General features: G+C 39.3%; 1 protein-coding gene across 3 annotated transcripts; it reads right to left on the bottom strand.

Annotated features, from left to right (window-relative positions):
• Window positions 1-2,906: 2,906 nt before the first annotated feature.
• Window positions 2,907-15,847, bottom strand: DEPDC4 (DEP domain containing 4). 3 transcript variants are annotated; one of them, XM_056341019.1, is made up of 9 exons: window positions 15,722-15,847; window positions 14,322-14,748; window positions 13,639-13,793; window positions 12,932-13,118; window positions 10,429-10,655; window positions 7,592-7,734; window positions 7,243-7,368; window positions 5,725-5,803; window positions 2,907-3,312 (listed from the first exon to the last, which is right to left on the bottom strand). In XM_056341019.1, exons 1-9 carry the CDS (start codon window positions 15,804-15,806, stop codon window positions 3,095-3,097), a joined length of 1,647 nt encoding a protein of 548 aa, XP_056196994.1. In that variant the 5' UTR covers window positions 15,807-15,847; the 3' UTR covers window positions 2,907-3,094. The 3 variants fall into 3 exon arrangements, with proteins under 3 accessions (XP_056196994.1, XP_056196995.1, XP_056196996.1); XM_056341020.1 differs by having other exon boundaries at window positions 13,639-13,790; XM_056341021.1 differs by lacking the exon at window positions 15,722-15,847 and adding an exon at window positions 15,325-15,620.
• Between the last annotated feature and the right edge of the window lie 81 nt (window positions 15,848-15,928).

Here is a 15,928-nt window from a genome sequence, read left to right as displayed (position 1 = left end):
TTTAAACTTTGGACTGCCAGGTCATGGTGGCTTTCCTCTAGTCTAACCTGCTGAAAGGAATGGAAGAGGTACCCTGCTCCTCCCATTAATAGCTACATGAGCCACACAGGAGGCAGCTGGGATATTAATGCATCAGAACACCGCCTACAAATTCCTGGATACAGCTGTTGTGTTACTCCGTAAGAAAATACAGGACCTGAATAAGTCTAATACACTGTTATTTTAATAGCCACATGTAAAGGCTCTTGTGTCTGACATCTAGTTTTTTAAATAACTGCTTCACAATATTGTCCGCATGCTTTAGTTGGGACCTAAAATAAGGGAATATGCACATTGTTCCCATAAAAGCAACAAGTAACCTCGTCCTTTGTAGAGGCAAACATGAATATTTATGTTTGAATACAAGCCCTCCTTCCTTTGAAGGTGGCATCATTTTTATTTTGTTAAGACTGCACTGGAAAGTAGCACTAGAGTAAACTTCACTCTGGAAATGTTATACTTCAAATACAAATTCATATTGGCAATTAATTTGATAGCTGTATGCTAGAAATCATAAATGGGAATGAGTGAGAGGTCCAGCATCCCTACCAGATGATTCTGTGTCAAATACTGTTAAAGTGACAGAACTTTTAAAGTCCTAAGGTTTTCCTAATTTTGAAATGTAACAAAGCGTAACAATGTATAAAAAACAGTAATCTGTAGTTCACCAAACTTGTTCTGTTCTGCAGGCCCTTACACTTAAATGTAAACCATGTTTCTTTCAACAGAAGATTAAAAATTAGTAAAACCACCTATCAGGGTAGGTGAATAAGACAGAGCTCTAAAGAGGTCTTACTTTCCATTACAGAACTAGATCAACCTTGACTTCTTGTCCCATGAACAGAAGAAAGCACCTGGCAGCTATAAACTCCTGTCCACTTGAAGCATTTCCTTGCTGTTTGATACCTGGCTCTACACCCACTAAGCTCCCTCTTTCTTACAAGAGCACTATGAAATGACAAGATAGATCCATCGCTTTTTATGTAATGCTTTATTATCATCTTTACATTATCACAAGAAACTTCTAATCAAGTCACAATGTGCAAGATTTTTTTTTAATACAGTTTTCCCAGTCTATCTAGCCGAGAAATTACCACGTTATCATCCCTCACTGCTACCAGAGTCAGTTGAGTGAGACCCTGTAAAGGGACTGGGAGGGGAGGTGGGGAAAGCGAAAGCAAACTCAAATCCCTTTCTCCCACTACTTGACACCAGAAGCACTTGATCAGGAAATACCTGTTCATAGTCCTCAGTAACCTACTTCTGTACATGTACCCTTTTCTGTGAGAATGACCACCCCACCCCCAGGGCTAGAAAAAGAATATGAGGCCCTGAAATCTAGTAATTAGGGTATTCACCCCGGAAGGTGAAACTTGGTCTTTTTTCCTGCAGAAATAGTTTATTTCACATTGTACAGTCCCTGTCAAATAACAAGTGCATAAACAGGGCTGCATGGACAGAGATTTAAACTACATTCTCCAACTTCTAATAAGGCCAGATCATTTAAATAAGGCTACTTGAAACATGCAACTTTGCACAACCTACTACCTGTACACAGAGCTGGTTGTATCTAACAGTGCAACCATTTCAATTTATAAAAGCAAAGAGCACTAGTTTTTAGAAAGCTTTGGTATCCTGCTAACTTGACCACACATTTGAAGAGCAGCGGAGGATGTAGACACCTAAAGCAGCATATTCACAGTGAAAAATCATGGTCATATAGAACCAGTCCAGCAAATGGGCCAAGAAAATTACAAAGGATTGGAGCACCTGTCACATAAGGAAGAAGCTGAGTGAGCTGTGGTTATTTAGCCTTGAGAAAAGGCGGCTCAGGGGAAAAAGTAAAGATGACAGAGCCAGATGCTTCTCAGTGGTGCCCAGTGGAAGGACAGAAGGTAACGGGTACAAACTGAAATTCAAGAAATTCTACCCAAACATAAGGTAGTATGATTTCTTTGTGGGTTGTTTTTTTTTTGTTTACATACTGTGAGGCTGGTCAAACTTCTACCCAAACATAAGGTAGTATGATTTCTTTGTGGGTTGTTTTTTTTTTTGTTTACATACTGTGAGGCTGGTCAAACTCTGGACCAGGCTCACCTGAAAGGTGAGATACTCTAAATTCAACTGGAGAAGGCCCTGAGCAGCCTGCACTGACTTCACTTTGAGCTGGGCAGTAGGACTAGACCAGAGGTCCCTTCCAACCTCAGTTTTACATTTCTATGTCCAATGCCTAATTAGATGTCTGTCATGAGGATGGAGGAAGTAATTTAAACCCTGTAACATTATATTGCATATTTATTTATGATTTCAATCAACATTTCCTTGCCAATGTACAGTTAACCATCAATGTGTTGACAAGCCAATATGCCTTCTAGCTTTGGCCTATGAATCCATAAAAGCTATCAAAGTATTTATGATAAATAACTGGACAATATCCAAGTATCCTCATGCTAAAATAAATTGCTTATGTACACCAAGAGATCTAAACCAAGATTACTGTTTCTCAAGTTTTTTTAAATGTAACCTTTTACTTGCTTTTGCATAACTGTTGAGTTAGCAGCAGCTCAGTCTGCCAGAGTGGGGAAGGAGCAATAGGCTATGATTACTGGCTGCAAGCACACACAGCTTCCCTGCCTAACAAATGCTGCCTGCCAGATTCAAAATCCACTGACCTGCTCCTAATGGTTTTGACACACTTATTACACTTCTACAATACTCCCAGGAATTATAATCAACAGTTTAAAACTAGGTTACAGTATGAATTAGATAGAAAATATTGAAAACCTTACTGTCAACCCAAGCGTGGGTCTGAATGTAGACTTGGCTCAGCCAGAAAGCCATGGGGACATGGAAGGGAAAAAAGTGCCAAACCCTGAAGTACATTTTGCTTAAAGAGTCATTAATAAGGATTAATTCTTTTTAGCAGCATAGTAATTTTGATAGTTGTAGTTTTCTGTAGCTGAAGGTGTAAGAACATAAGAAGAAAATGGTTTGCAGGGAACAATTGTCATATGCACCCTCCCATTTTTAAAAAAATTAAATGGCTGAATTGAGTCTAACCATTTTGAATACAAAATTCACATGTAGCTTTACAACCACTACAATAGGTGAGAGAATGGTGTTTTCTGAATTCTTTAATTAATTTCTTCTTCTGCTTCAAAGGAATAGTGGGGTCATTGACCATCTCTTGAACCAATGTGAGAAGATGCTGGTTTGTTTGTTGTTTTTGATCTTCATATACTTTAGCTGTCACACGCTGACAGAAGGTGAAGCCTTTGTAAGAAATCAGAGGTTCAGATTAAGTTTAACGTAACATGTAAGAGCCTGATTAAAAAAATCTGATCAGAAACATAGGTATACTGGTATTCCAGTTTAGATGCGATTTCAGTTCTCTACAAACTATGTGAAACATACAGCCTTCCACGAAGCATAAACATCTAAATGTTAATTGCAAAAACAAAATTGAAAAGCAGTGTTACAAGTGCAGTATCACAGATGATTTTGTATTGTGAACAGGCCTGCAAGACAGAGCCAATACAGTTCTGGCAATCAGAAACCATAACAAAGAATGCTACACAAGAAGAATGGCACCTTGTAGTTGTCACTATCCAGTGATTCCCTGTGAGTCTATCAGATCGGCAGCAAGGCCCAATACCTAATGCAAGTGAACAAATACTTGAAACAGTTGCCTCTGAACCACACCTCTGAAATCAGGAACAGAATTCAGGGACTTCTAGGCGACTAGATGGCTCAGCATGGTTAGTGCACCAGAAGCAAAGTGATTTAACAGGCAGCAGTGCAGGGTGATGGCAGAGCAAGGAACTGGACCCTGAGAGATACACAACTCTGGCACAACTTAGCTATAAAAGAAGTTGTGAACCTATGCAGTAGAGTACTGCCCTGCAAGAATTCAAGCCCCACCACTGGGCAGGTGAGTTCTGGCCTGAGGAAGGACTGGCATTCAGCTACTCCACAGACACTTTTTCCTTCTATGCATGTTAGACAGCAAGTTGGTTGAACAACTGTCAATTGCCTAAAGGGGAAAAAATTCTTACTATTCCTTCTGTACAAACATCATCTTCTTAAGGCTTCACACAGAGAGTGGTAATAACCTAAACTGCCAGAATCTTGACATGCACATGTCCTTCCCTCCTTTTACAGTCTGTCGAACACCAGATGTGAAACACTTTTTATTGTTTCATAGACTCGGGTCAAGAAAGAACAGCTCTTTCAAAAGGGAAAGCTTAACAACTTCTGGCAAAAAGATTAGCTCTTAATCTAGTAAACCAGTTTAAACTACTGGGCTAAATGATTCACCCTGAAGTTTTAACACACGTCACAGAGTCCCCTCACTGTTTTTAGTACTTTGTATTTACAACAAACCTAAGGATTACCCTCCTGCAGGACATAGATCTCTTTTCTTATCAGGCCCCCCCAGCCTTCCCTCCTGCTCCCACTCACTCTTCAGGAAGCTCACCAGCTAATAATGCTCACTAGCTCCCAGGAAAGATTTTTCTCCAGTCTCCTCCATGAGAAAATGGAAAAATGACACCAGAACATGAGGCACACAGGAAAGCAGGAATATGCCATGCTGGAGAGCTTACAATCAGATCAAACTACCCATTTCAACAAGTAGATGGACTCTATATGCACTTACAGACTGAAACTCCAAAACTTAGTAAGGAGAATATAGTATGGGATTTGTACTTCAGATGTCTGTTCAATGTGCTAATGGATGGAGACCACATAGGCTCCAAGAATGCTGCAGACAGGCAATTCCTTTTTCTGTTGCTCATCTCTGTTATTCTTTGGCTACACAATATGCGACACTCAGAACACTGAACCCAAAACAATTTGGACACATTCTAGAACCCACCACAAATGGTAAGACTCTGTATATGAAACTACCTCTCAGGCAGCTGCTGTGTTAAACAGCATAGTATCTTACAGTGTTACTCAGTTCCCTAATGGCTTAAGCACATAATGCAATACAGAAGTCAAAAGGAAGAAGGGTAAAGAGTCAGAGAGAAATTCAGTTATTTAAGCCAACCATTTTAATCATAGTGCTGAAAGATACTTTTGGCAGCAAGGCCAAATAGAATTTTAGCTTGAAAAAGAAATACGCTGGAAAACACTAATACCACGTACACAAATGTCTGCCTTTTAGGCTACTCTACCTTTCTGTAAATCTTAAGCTCTTAATAAACTTTTGTGCTTACCCAGAAAAGGAAGAAGTTCTTCAAAACGCTAAAAATCACTCTCTGCTCAAGACATCTATCAGAACCTCAAACTACTGAACTCTATGAGAATTTTTAGGCATCTTGTGGCAGAAATATAAGAATGCTGTTCCTGAATATAAAATCCTATCAAATTCACAAACCAAATCATAAGCACGGCACTTTGGGAAGCACATTTTGCACTAATTTCTCCAGAAGTAATTATTTGGTAAAAAACTCACGCGTAATGTGTTCAGACCAGATAATTAATAGAATCACTGTTCTCCAATATTCAGAGAACAGCATTTTGCTTAGATAATGAAATTACTTAGCAAATTACCCACTAATCACTTTAATGCTTCACTTCTAATAAAGGAAAAAAACATAACCTATTCCAAATTATAATCAACTGATGGTAAACGAATTTGTATAGAATGGTTTATATAAAAGTGTGTATCACATCATCTACCTGAATTGATATCCGGATCTTGTCCTTCTAGCAAACTCTCTAGTCTTCTACTAGTTAGTTCCAGAAGAGTTAAAGGACTCTGAAAATACAACCAAACAAAGGAAAAGTTACAAAAGCAATAGTTCTGTATTTTGAAAATCTACAGTTTTCAGATAATCAGTTTACACCCCACCCCCCTAATTAACTGCAGAAGAATCTATGCCTACACTTACTTCGGTACACATTCAAAGTCTCTGATAAAACTATGTCTTTTAGTGCAATTCTACTAAAATGCGTATTTTTATTTCTGATATTTCTGGCCAAAGAAATAAGGAAGGTGTTCTAGATGCTGTTTTACACTGAACTATGGCTAAAATTGTAGTGTAGATCGTAAACTGATTCCAGCTTATATAATATGCAAGGTTCTCAACTGAAGCTGTGAAAGAGTGAGCCACCACCCACTCTGCTGTCACTGCTACGAAGCAGTGGGCACTCCATTTGTCAGAGCTGGCTCAATCTCCAACCACGAATCAAAGCCCTAACCGTCATGTCAGAACCCTTAATAATGTACAGCCAAAACTATTTATTTAACACATCCAAAATTCACACTAATAACTTCACACTTTCAAACTAAACTGGAGCTAATAAAGAAAAAATCTCCCATGTCTCTTCAGTTGAGGTCAGAAGTGAAAAATCAATGTGTTGTATAAGAATTAAAAGTAATATTTTACTGAAACCACATCAATGTTACTGTTAGGCTTATATGTAGCTAGACAATAAATGTCTACTGCTTATCTTACAACAGCTGAGGTAATTCATTCGTATAGTTTAATGTTTTAATGCAGAATTTTGTAATTGAAGAAAACAGTAGAGAAGCATGACAACTTTATTGCACTGGCACTGGCTGAATACAGAAAGTCAGTATTGAGTCAGGGAAGGCTGCATCTCTTCACATGTGTGACAGTATGATAGAACATAAATACAGACATATTTTGTCTTCTTTATATTTACATAACTGATCAAGTTAAGTAGAAAAGCCATCGCATTTTGAGGTTCTATTTAGCTTCTTTTATTCAGAAGCTAACATTTCAAAATACCAAAGGAACTCTTAAAACTTATCAAAGCTGTGTATCTATGCTACGGCACCAGAGCATGTCATCTTATATACCACTCAGAGTATGTCAGCTCACTTCTAAATGAGAAAGACAAAGAGTCTAAAAATTTAGTAGGCAGTCACCAGAAATAAGGTGCCAAAAAGCCTCTATGAGGATTTCTTAACACTTTAAATATTTTCTTAATACAGATGATGCAAATAGAGAGGATATTACATATAAAGGACTTGCAAAGCTCGCAAAAAGCTGTCTTCTATAGTCTCTCCTATATAGGAGGAATAGCTTCTCACCCTGCTTGACTGTACCATTAAACTGTAACAAATGGAACACTAAACCTTGCTCCTCAGACCTGCCATCTCCAAAAAGGTACTTCATGGCACTTAAACATCTAAAATGACAAAGCCAATGAGATAGAGGAAAACGCTACCTTGGAGAGCTCGGAGTGATTGTCCATCAGAAACTGAGTCAGCAGTTCTGCCTGTGGTTTTGACAATGTCTTATTTTGCAAAATGAACTTTGTGCAAGTCTTGATGATCACCGATCTGTTCTCAAACTAGAAAAAGAGAACTCCAATTTGGCATTAGATTTACCTGTGAAGTGTCAGCAAAGACTAAGTATAACATGCTGCTATCAGTGGGAAGAACATCTTGATACTTGTTTTAAAACAAATCCCGTTGGAAGGCAGCAAACAGGATACTTTAACTCTGGACAAAAGGAAGAGTTAGCTTTACTATGGGAAAGTGCCATTTCCCACACTAAAAATTATGGATACTTACTTGTTTTTGTAATTTGTAGCCCTCAGATTCTGATGCAATGGCTATGAATGTCAGGAGTCTATGTAGCTCTTCCCGGGTATTTGGTGCTAATAATTTTAAATAAAGTTGTGATGCTTCTAGAGCTTGATCTGTTTTTCCTTTTTCTGTAATGGAGCAAAACAGCATATCCAGCCCAATTGTTCATTTTCAATAATCAAGAATACACATTTAAATTCCAGTTTTAATCCCATTCTTTGGGTTTTTTTACCTCCAAAGCAAGCAGGTTCTCTGACTTCAAAAGCCTTTCTGACATGACTCAATACAGCATTTAGTCAATATAAGCTTAAAGCCTTTGCCCCATAGCTAGTCAGAGAACAGATGTGCTTAAACAATATATACGAGACATTACTATATTCTGTGTACCATATGCGAACACTGAAGTGCTGTTTGCACCGTTTGTTTATAGATCTTTGTATTATATTCCAGGATTCATGTCAAAGTAATTAATGAGCTGAACAATTCTAATTTCCTCATTATTTTGAGGTTTGGGTTTTTTTTGTTTGTTTTGTTTGAGTATTTGAAGGTTTTTTTTTTGTTTTGTTGGGTTTTTTTGTTAGTTGTTACCTACAGGTGGAAATGATCTCCAATAAAACCCTCTTTAGATGATAATTCTATCTAACTTCATTTTGAAAGTGAAGAACAGTCAAAAAGTCAAGTAACTTTCCTAAGGCAAGAGCAAGATGAGGGTAGGTACAGGAATAGAACCTACATATGATTTTCTGGCCTCTATCCTATTAGTGGGACAGAAGTTACATTTTACAAGAAATAGCCCAGGATTTTCACCACGAAAAGAGTAAGTGACCCTTTACCAGAAGAAAGGCAGACCAAAAAAAAAAAAAAAAAAAAAAAAAAGCAAAGCAGGAAAGAATTGCCAAATTGCCAAAGGGCGTGAAGTACAGATAGGAAGACAGGAAGTTCAGTCATTTCTGGAGTGTAAGAGTTTCTCTGATCTGTGGTTAAAGTTTTACTAAGTTACTTTAAAAGAATATAGGAAAAAGAAAAAAATCCAATCTAAAAGGATTCAATATACCACATGGACTAGTTTAACCAGATGCATTCATCTGTAACGTAAGTACTCTAGATCAGTTTGTTTTAAAGGCAACAAGTGCAGCAATATGTTTGCCTTTACAACAGATCTGTATTTTCAGCCATCTTAAATCAGACTGTTTAACAACTGATGAAAACACAGTTGAAATCATATAGACGTTGATAACAAAATGAAGACATACTTTAGCTAACTGCAGCACTTCTCTAATTTTGGAAGTGTTTTAAATATGTAGATATTCACAGCTAGTTCGAGTGCTCTCTTGCATTAGTCAGAACAACAGCACTTTATCAAAGTAAGGTTAATTGCACTGGATTCTATTTGAAAATTATTATTATTAGAATCCGAGTTGTTATTCACTAATGACCATAATCTATTCCATAGCACCAAGAAGGAAAAATGGTTGTAAAATAGTTAAGCACAATCTCCTAACAGCGACCCAGTATAAACTGGAACACAGCTGAGGACACCAGAACACAAACTTATACATTCAAACACAGAATTTCCTGACGCTAAAGTTACAGCTATCACTTAATAAAAATAATAAAGCATTAGAAACTGCTTGTGAGATAGTCTTACTCAAGTTGGAAACATGACAAAACTAAAGCAAGAATAAGAAAGCAAAATAGCCCTGGACATTTCCCAGGTTATTAGTTTAGAACAAGCAGATACTTACTAAGACCTACAGGCAACTAAAGCATTGAGTAATTCAACATAATTATGACACTGTCTTTTCCCTTGCCTACTGATTTGGCTGTTTTCATTCTCTAATTTAGTAATATGCTATAATATTGGTTTAGACCAGTTTTGTATTTAAGTTGTGTATATGAACTATGGCTTCTTTAATTTAAGTGAACAATTAGCAGAAGTTACCAGCAGCCAAATCAGTTATTTCAAGTTAGCATTCTTTTTTTGTGGATGGATTATGTAATTTTGCAATAGTTTCCCTTACATGACTTCTATTACAATCCAGTATTTTTTTTTTCTCCTTAGCAAAATACTACTAATATAAATATTGCCCTCTATTTCCATGAGGTTTTGGCCACAGGATCCACCACTGCTCCAATTTTTTTACACAGGCCAACTGTTCTTCTGTATCAGTAAGCCTGTCATAGTTCTCCAAAACCTGAAACTTTTGACAATACCTCATAAACTCTACTGAACTGAAGAAGTAACAGGGCCTATTTTGGGTAGGATTAATCTTAAACTTATATTTAAACCCTTCTGGTTTACTTGTGAGCATATGCAGTGTTGTTTTTTGCAGGGGGATCACAGCCTGAATCACCATCTCAGCAGGCCCTTTTATCGTTTTAAATAACTTTGATTACTAAAAAAGCCCTAAGCTCAGAACTCACAAAAGCTTATTCTGGTTAACAAGAAAACTTTGTAGCAATGATATTACTTTTATGCTACTAGTCACAATTAGGAAGTTCTGACTAGCAGTAAAACACTTTCTCAATGAGGGTAGTTACACACTAAAAGAGGTTATGCACAGAAGTTGGTGATTATATCCTTGCAGAATTTCAAAATTCAGCTGGACCAGGCCCTAAGCAACTTGATCTAACTTTGAAATTAGTCTTTGCCTTAAGCAGAGGTTCTGACTAGTGACCTTAAGCATTCCCTTCCAACCTATGAATTAAAGTGCATCGCCAACAGCATTGCAAATAGTGTTATGATTCAGTTGATTAACACTTAGTAAGTTACATCCTTTACACTGCTTTCACTTGTATTTTTTGTTCTAGGTTGCTCTTACCTATAAGTTCTATAATTCCTGAATGAATATCGAGATCCTGAGTGGCAAGAAGGGAGTCCTTCTTTTGGCTATAATACTTTATTATAATGTCAAAGAGAATCTTCTTGTATGTATTCAGACTGCCGGGTTTGTTAGTGCTTTGAGGTAACTGCTGACTAACCATCACTATGAATTGGTCTGGGAAATACTCCAAGCATTCAATTGCAGCATAGAGCCATTTGTCAAGCCTGCAGAAGGAAAAGTTAGTTTTAGTGCTTACTTTAAAACACTCTGTCTGTTCTTATTTAATCCTTTAAAGAAAATTAGGTAGAAATAGCCATGCAGATATAGTCACATATTTGAACCCCAGCATTATACTTGTTGCTTATTAAGTAGTTTTATTTAACTTCTTTCCCTGTAGTTGTTCAAGGTCCTGCCCAAAATAAGCAACTTCCATGGTCTTCCTATGCTACAGACAATACACCTGAGCTACACCCAGATCAAAACAAGCTACAATCATGCCAGACTACCACTGACCCCAGGGCACTTGCCTGATTCCGCTAGCATTTACAGCCAAGCACCACTACACTACTGCTCCAACACACACAATGAAAACCCACCAGGGCTAACCAGGGTGAAAAAGCAAGCGAGTGGATCTCCACAGAAGAGAAAGACAACAATTAGTTGAAAACTGAGGAAAATAAGAAAAGTTTAAATCCCAGAAGACACTGGAAGCAGTTTATTGTATGACCTACTACAAAGGCATGAATTTTCTTAAGCATTTGTTGCCTGTATGACTTCACTAGAGAGAGAAAATGTACCTAAACGTCTACCTAAAATTTAGGTAGACAACTCAATTGTTTAGAGAGGCTGGAAGGTCAGAGGAAAAAGTCACTAACTCAACCATGTTGTACAGAAGAAATCTAAAATTATATTAACTGTGGAAGGCAGAGGGACTGCCTCTCCACATATAAAATAATTTGAGCTGAATCAATAAATGTCTGCATCTTCTCACAAGTATTTAAGACCTACAGAATCTTACTTTTATCATGGAGAGCAGAAACATTGCTGCTGGACAGCTAGATGAACTTTTGTTTGAACTGCCGCGGCCAACAATAATTGTTAACTCTTGGATGCATAAAAGAAGTAAAACAGTAAAATAGAAAGAGGATCATGACCTCCTTTTAGTTGCAATTCCATGAACAGGGTGATCACTGCAAGCAGGATTTGATTACAGCTTTCAAGTACAACATGACGCTATTTGAAAACTGGAAACAGGAAAGTTGAGATATAAATTATGCTCACTCCCCCACCTTCATACTGGAGGCAATTAATCCTACAACTGCTTGTAATACTGGTAGCTATTCTTTATACCTGGAATTTTCCATTTCTCAGGCATGCTGTAAGCCAGACTTGAATAAGATGCTGCCTAAAAAGATGCTATTCCAGCCCCCCACTTAAGTAAATTGCAGAATGTTGCAATGAGGTATGCACATTCATCTGATATGTTAGCAAAGATCTGAATGTTAGACACACTTAACACAGACTAATACAGAGTAAGAACCACATGTAAGATATTTTAAAAGACACAAACCCACCAATCACCCAAGAATCAAGTAAAACAGAAGTATAAAGCCCCCCCCCCCCCCCCCCCCCCGAGTGTTCATCAACGCATTCCAGGTGGAAAAATCCACGGAGTTAAGATGCTATCCAGCAATAAACCTAGTTTGGAATCAGGAGTTCCATTAGCTTATATAAAACTCTAAACATACATTAAAAAAAAATCATATTTTCTCCCTAAAGCAAGAACACATAAAAACCGTAAGAAAGTCTTTAGGTACAAGGATTAACCTCAATCTTACAAACAGATAAAAATTGTATTGAGTTGACAGAAACAATCATTACTAAGACACACACATGAGGAGACATGCCCTGACACATTCATTAAAAGTACATGCCAAGATAGAGATCAGCCCAAGTGTGATCAACTGGAAAACTACAAAAATAATAGAACATTTAAGGAAAAGAGCATTGGCAACACACAGCCACGCCACTTTCACTTTTTTATTCTCATGATATAAGCATTCTTCAGTGTTACAGCTTAGCTGTTCCTTTTCTGTTGCTAACAGTAGATGCCTTACTGACTTTGTATCTCCACAGCACCACTGCCAGGAACTATAGCAAGCAAACAAGAAGCCCTGGAATCATTTTTTTTTTTCAAGTTCTAACATCTGTTATAGAGACCTAATGGTGAAGTGCCTGCTCTGAAATCTAGGAGTGTTTTTGACACTGAAAGTTAAGGTTTTGATGTAATCTTAAAACCCTCAAACATCCAATCCTAAACATATACTTTCTGTGAATTCCCTTACCACTTCTGAGAAGTCAGAGGGAAGTATATTAATGCTCCCCTGTCTACAAGTATATGAGTGTAACGATGTTTATTTTGTTGACTTAACACGTATCTTAAATCAAGAGTAAAATAAAGCATTTACTAACAAATCAATTTTATAGATGTATAACTTACTCAGGCAAGTTTAATATACATGTAACCTCTCTGTCCAGGAACGTATTTGAGATAATCAGGTCTTCTTCTCTGCCAAATCCCTCTGGTTTTGTTTTCACTGAAGACACTAAGATATTTTCTAGAATCGGAACATCAATTAACTGCAGCAGTCGTAGTAGAGTTTGCTGTTTCCAGACATCTTCTATTACTGATACCATAAAATAAACAAAAAAAGGCCCCGAGAAATAAGATATTATGCAAAACACTAACCTTTGGGTTTACTCACTCAAGAATGTTTTAAGCATTCAAAGAGAAATAGGTAACAGCAGTGCGAAGTTTCTATGTTGGGAAAGAAGGGATCAAAATAGGAATGCTAAGGAAGGCGGCTTTAAAGAGAACATCTCTCTCCCCAACATATTAGAATTAGCAATAACCTACTCTTACAAGTAATACATACCAGAAAATATACTTAACTTAAAACCTATTTCCTTCTGAAGTGGTATTTGCATAAGTGGAATAGCACCCACATGCAAAAAAATAATCCTGTTGTTGTTTCCTTCAGTTCACTTACTATGAACATTTACCCATTTAGCAATCATTTATCTGTTTTGTCATTAGTGACATGTTAAATCTAGGACTCTGAGGGGCAGTCTGTAACAGAAATGAGATACTCAAATTACATCCAGTGGAGAACAATCAAGTTTTAAAAAGAAAAATCAAATCCTCACCTCTTTTTGAAAGCAGATGAGTTTGTTTATTAACCATGATCTTTGGAGGTAGAGAGGCATGAACACTTATTGATCGAAGAAGCTCCTCTACCCTCTTTTTATCAGCTGCTTCTAATGCTAAGGGGTTTGAAAGTGTTGTTTCACACTTTGTTCTGCTTAGGGGAGAAAAAAGAAATAGATTTATAACAAATACAACCAGGACACATTTATCTTTCTGTCACTTCCTAAACTGCTGTTAAATCAGGACTTTAGGGCTTCACTGGATCTAGGGTCTATCCTGCTGCTAGAAAACCAATCATTCACATCTGCTTTGTGGAAAGGGGAAGCATACTGATTCCAAATATTGATTATTACTTCCATTTCTCTTTACTAGCTTCTAGCAAGTAGCCTATTCATGCTAATACTCAGATTTCAGCACAACTGACTGCAAAAGAAAATGATTCCTAGGCTTATGCTACTGTCCCAGACTCTACTCTAAATAACAAGGAAAAGATCAAAGCAGTTTAACATTACCAAGAAATATTAGGTAGCGTCTGCTATTTAGGCATATTTTTCAGAACTGGCATGTAGTTTTCAGAAGTCTCTCATACCTGGGTTAGACAGCCATTACCTCATCTACAGTTAACCCACCTTAACTTAAAAAAACCCACAAAACCACATCAGAATAGTTCAGAGTAGCTCACCTGGAAAGTCTTTTTATCTTCTGTTTGCAGATTTGCTCAGGAGACAAGATCTCATTGCCTTTATTCTTTCTTGGAGGAAGAGGAGTAAGACTGCTATTTACAAATTTATAGAGGCTAGTGTTTGTGTCTTCAAACTCTGTTTCTTTTTCGTTCTTGAATAAATAAAGCTTTGCTCCAACTGGCTCAAACACCTTGTGATCCATCAATGCTTGGCATACACGGACTCCCTTCAGCCGAGAAATATCATTGCAGCTTAGGTACATGCTTTGCATAAGATGGCTCAGCACCACATCAACAGCATTTGAGCCGGTGAAACAGTTTTTATATGTTTTCAGGTGTTGTCTACGTCTTTTGATTTCCACCTGACTATGTAGAGCATGAATAATACCATTCCACAGCTGAGTTGCTTGGAAAGGACCATCGAAATCTGCAAAATATTTATATAAGTTTCACAGGTTTATAAAGCTCTAATTGAAGATTTAAAAAAAATATTTTTACTCTGTGAAATTAGTTATAGATATATATATGTTTAAAAATTATCCAGAAATCAGCTTAATTTTATAAGGACAGAGAAAGAGAATACTTCATGAAGCAGTCTTTCTTGTAAGTTGACTCAATCCCCTAGGGCAGAGTCAAGAGAAGAAAATACACTAAAAACAGAAGAGGAAGGTTTCTTTGTTATTACCACACATGCTGTACGTGTGTACACACGCACGTTCGCTCATTACAGAATCCCAGAGCGGCTGAGGCAGGGGCCTTCGGAGTCCATCCGGTCCGACGCCCCTACTCAAGCAGGGCTGCCCAGAGCTGGCTGTCGGAGTCGGTCGCCCAGGCCCAGGCCCAGGCGGCTCCTGAGTTACCCCCAAAGGAGGCGCAGCCACCACCTCTCCGGGCACCCCTGAGCGCCCGGGTCCCCGCTCTGCCTTCTACCCGCAGGCGCTGGTGAGAACCTCCCGAGCGGTCCCTCCTCCAGACTGAGCGGTCCCAGCTCTCCCAGCCTCACCCGGAGGACGCTCCTCCAGCCCTCAGTTTCTCCTCCACACACCGCTCTCAGCTCGGCGGACACCAAACCGACACTGCATCACACTAAACCTGCGCGCCCCGCAACCTCCCGCTCCGAACACCGAGGCGCCGCTCCGGGCCCAGCGCGCCCCGCCCGCTGGGGCACAGCCTCAGGAGGCTCCTCTCCCCCGGAGCAGCTGCTGGCGCCCACACCAGCTCCCGCCTTCCCGCCCGCAGGCCGGCGGCCCCCGCAGCTCCGGTGCAACGGGCGGGCACGCGCCGGCCCCTCAGGGGCCGCCCCGCCCCCCGGCGAGGCGCGGAGCCGCCGCCAACCCCGACGACACCGCGGAACAAGGAGCCGCGTCAGCGGCGAGACGAGGACGACCGTCCTCCCACACCTCGCCGCCGCCCGCTCCCACGCCGCGGCTCCAACTCGCTCTGGCTGCGGAGCCTCCTGAACCGCGGAGTCAAATATCCCGCCATAAGGGCGGCCGGCGCCGCTGGCGGAAGCCGGGAGCGTGCATCACTTCCCGCCCCCCTCCGCCTCCCCCGGCCACCGCCCCAGCACCGCCCCTCCGGGGCGGAAGTGAGGCGCGCTGCGGCCG

Source organism: Falco biarmicus, chromosome 5, assembly GCF_023638135.1.
Source record: "Falco biarmicus isolate bFalBia1 chromosome 5, bFalBia1.pri, whole genome shotgun sequence".
NCBI lineage: Eukaryota > Metazoa > Chordata > Aves > Falconiformes > Falconidae > Falco > Falco biarmicus.
This window is presented reverse-complemented; position numbering and strand designations above follow the sequence as displayed.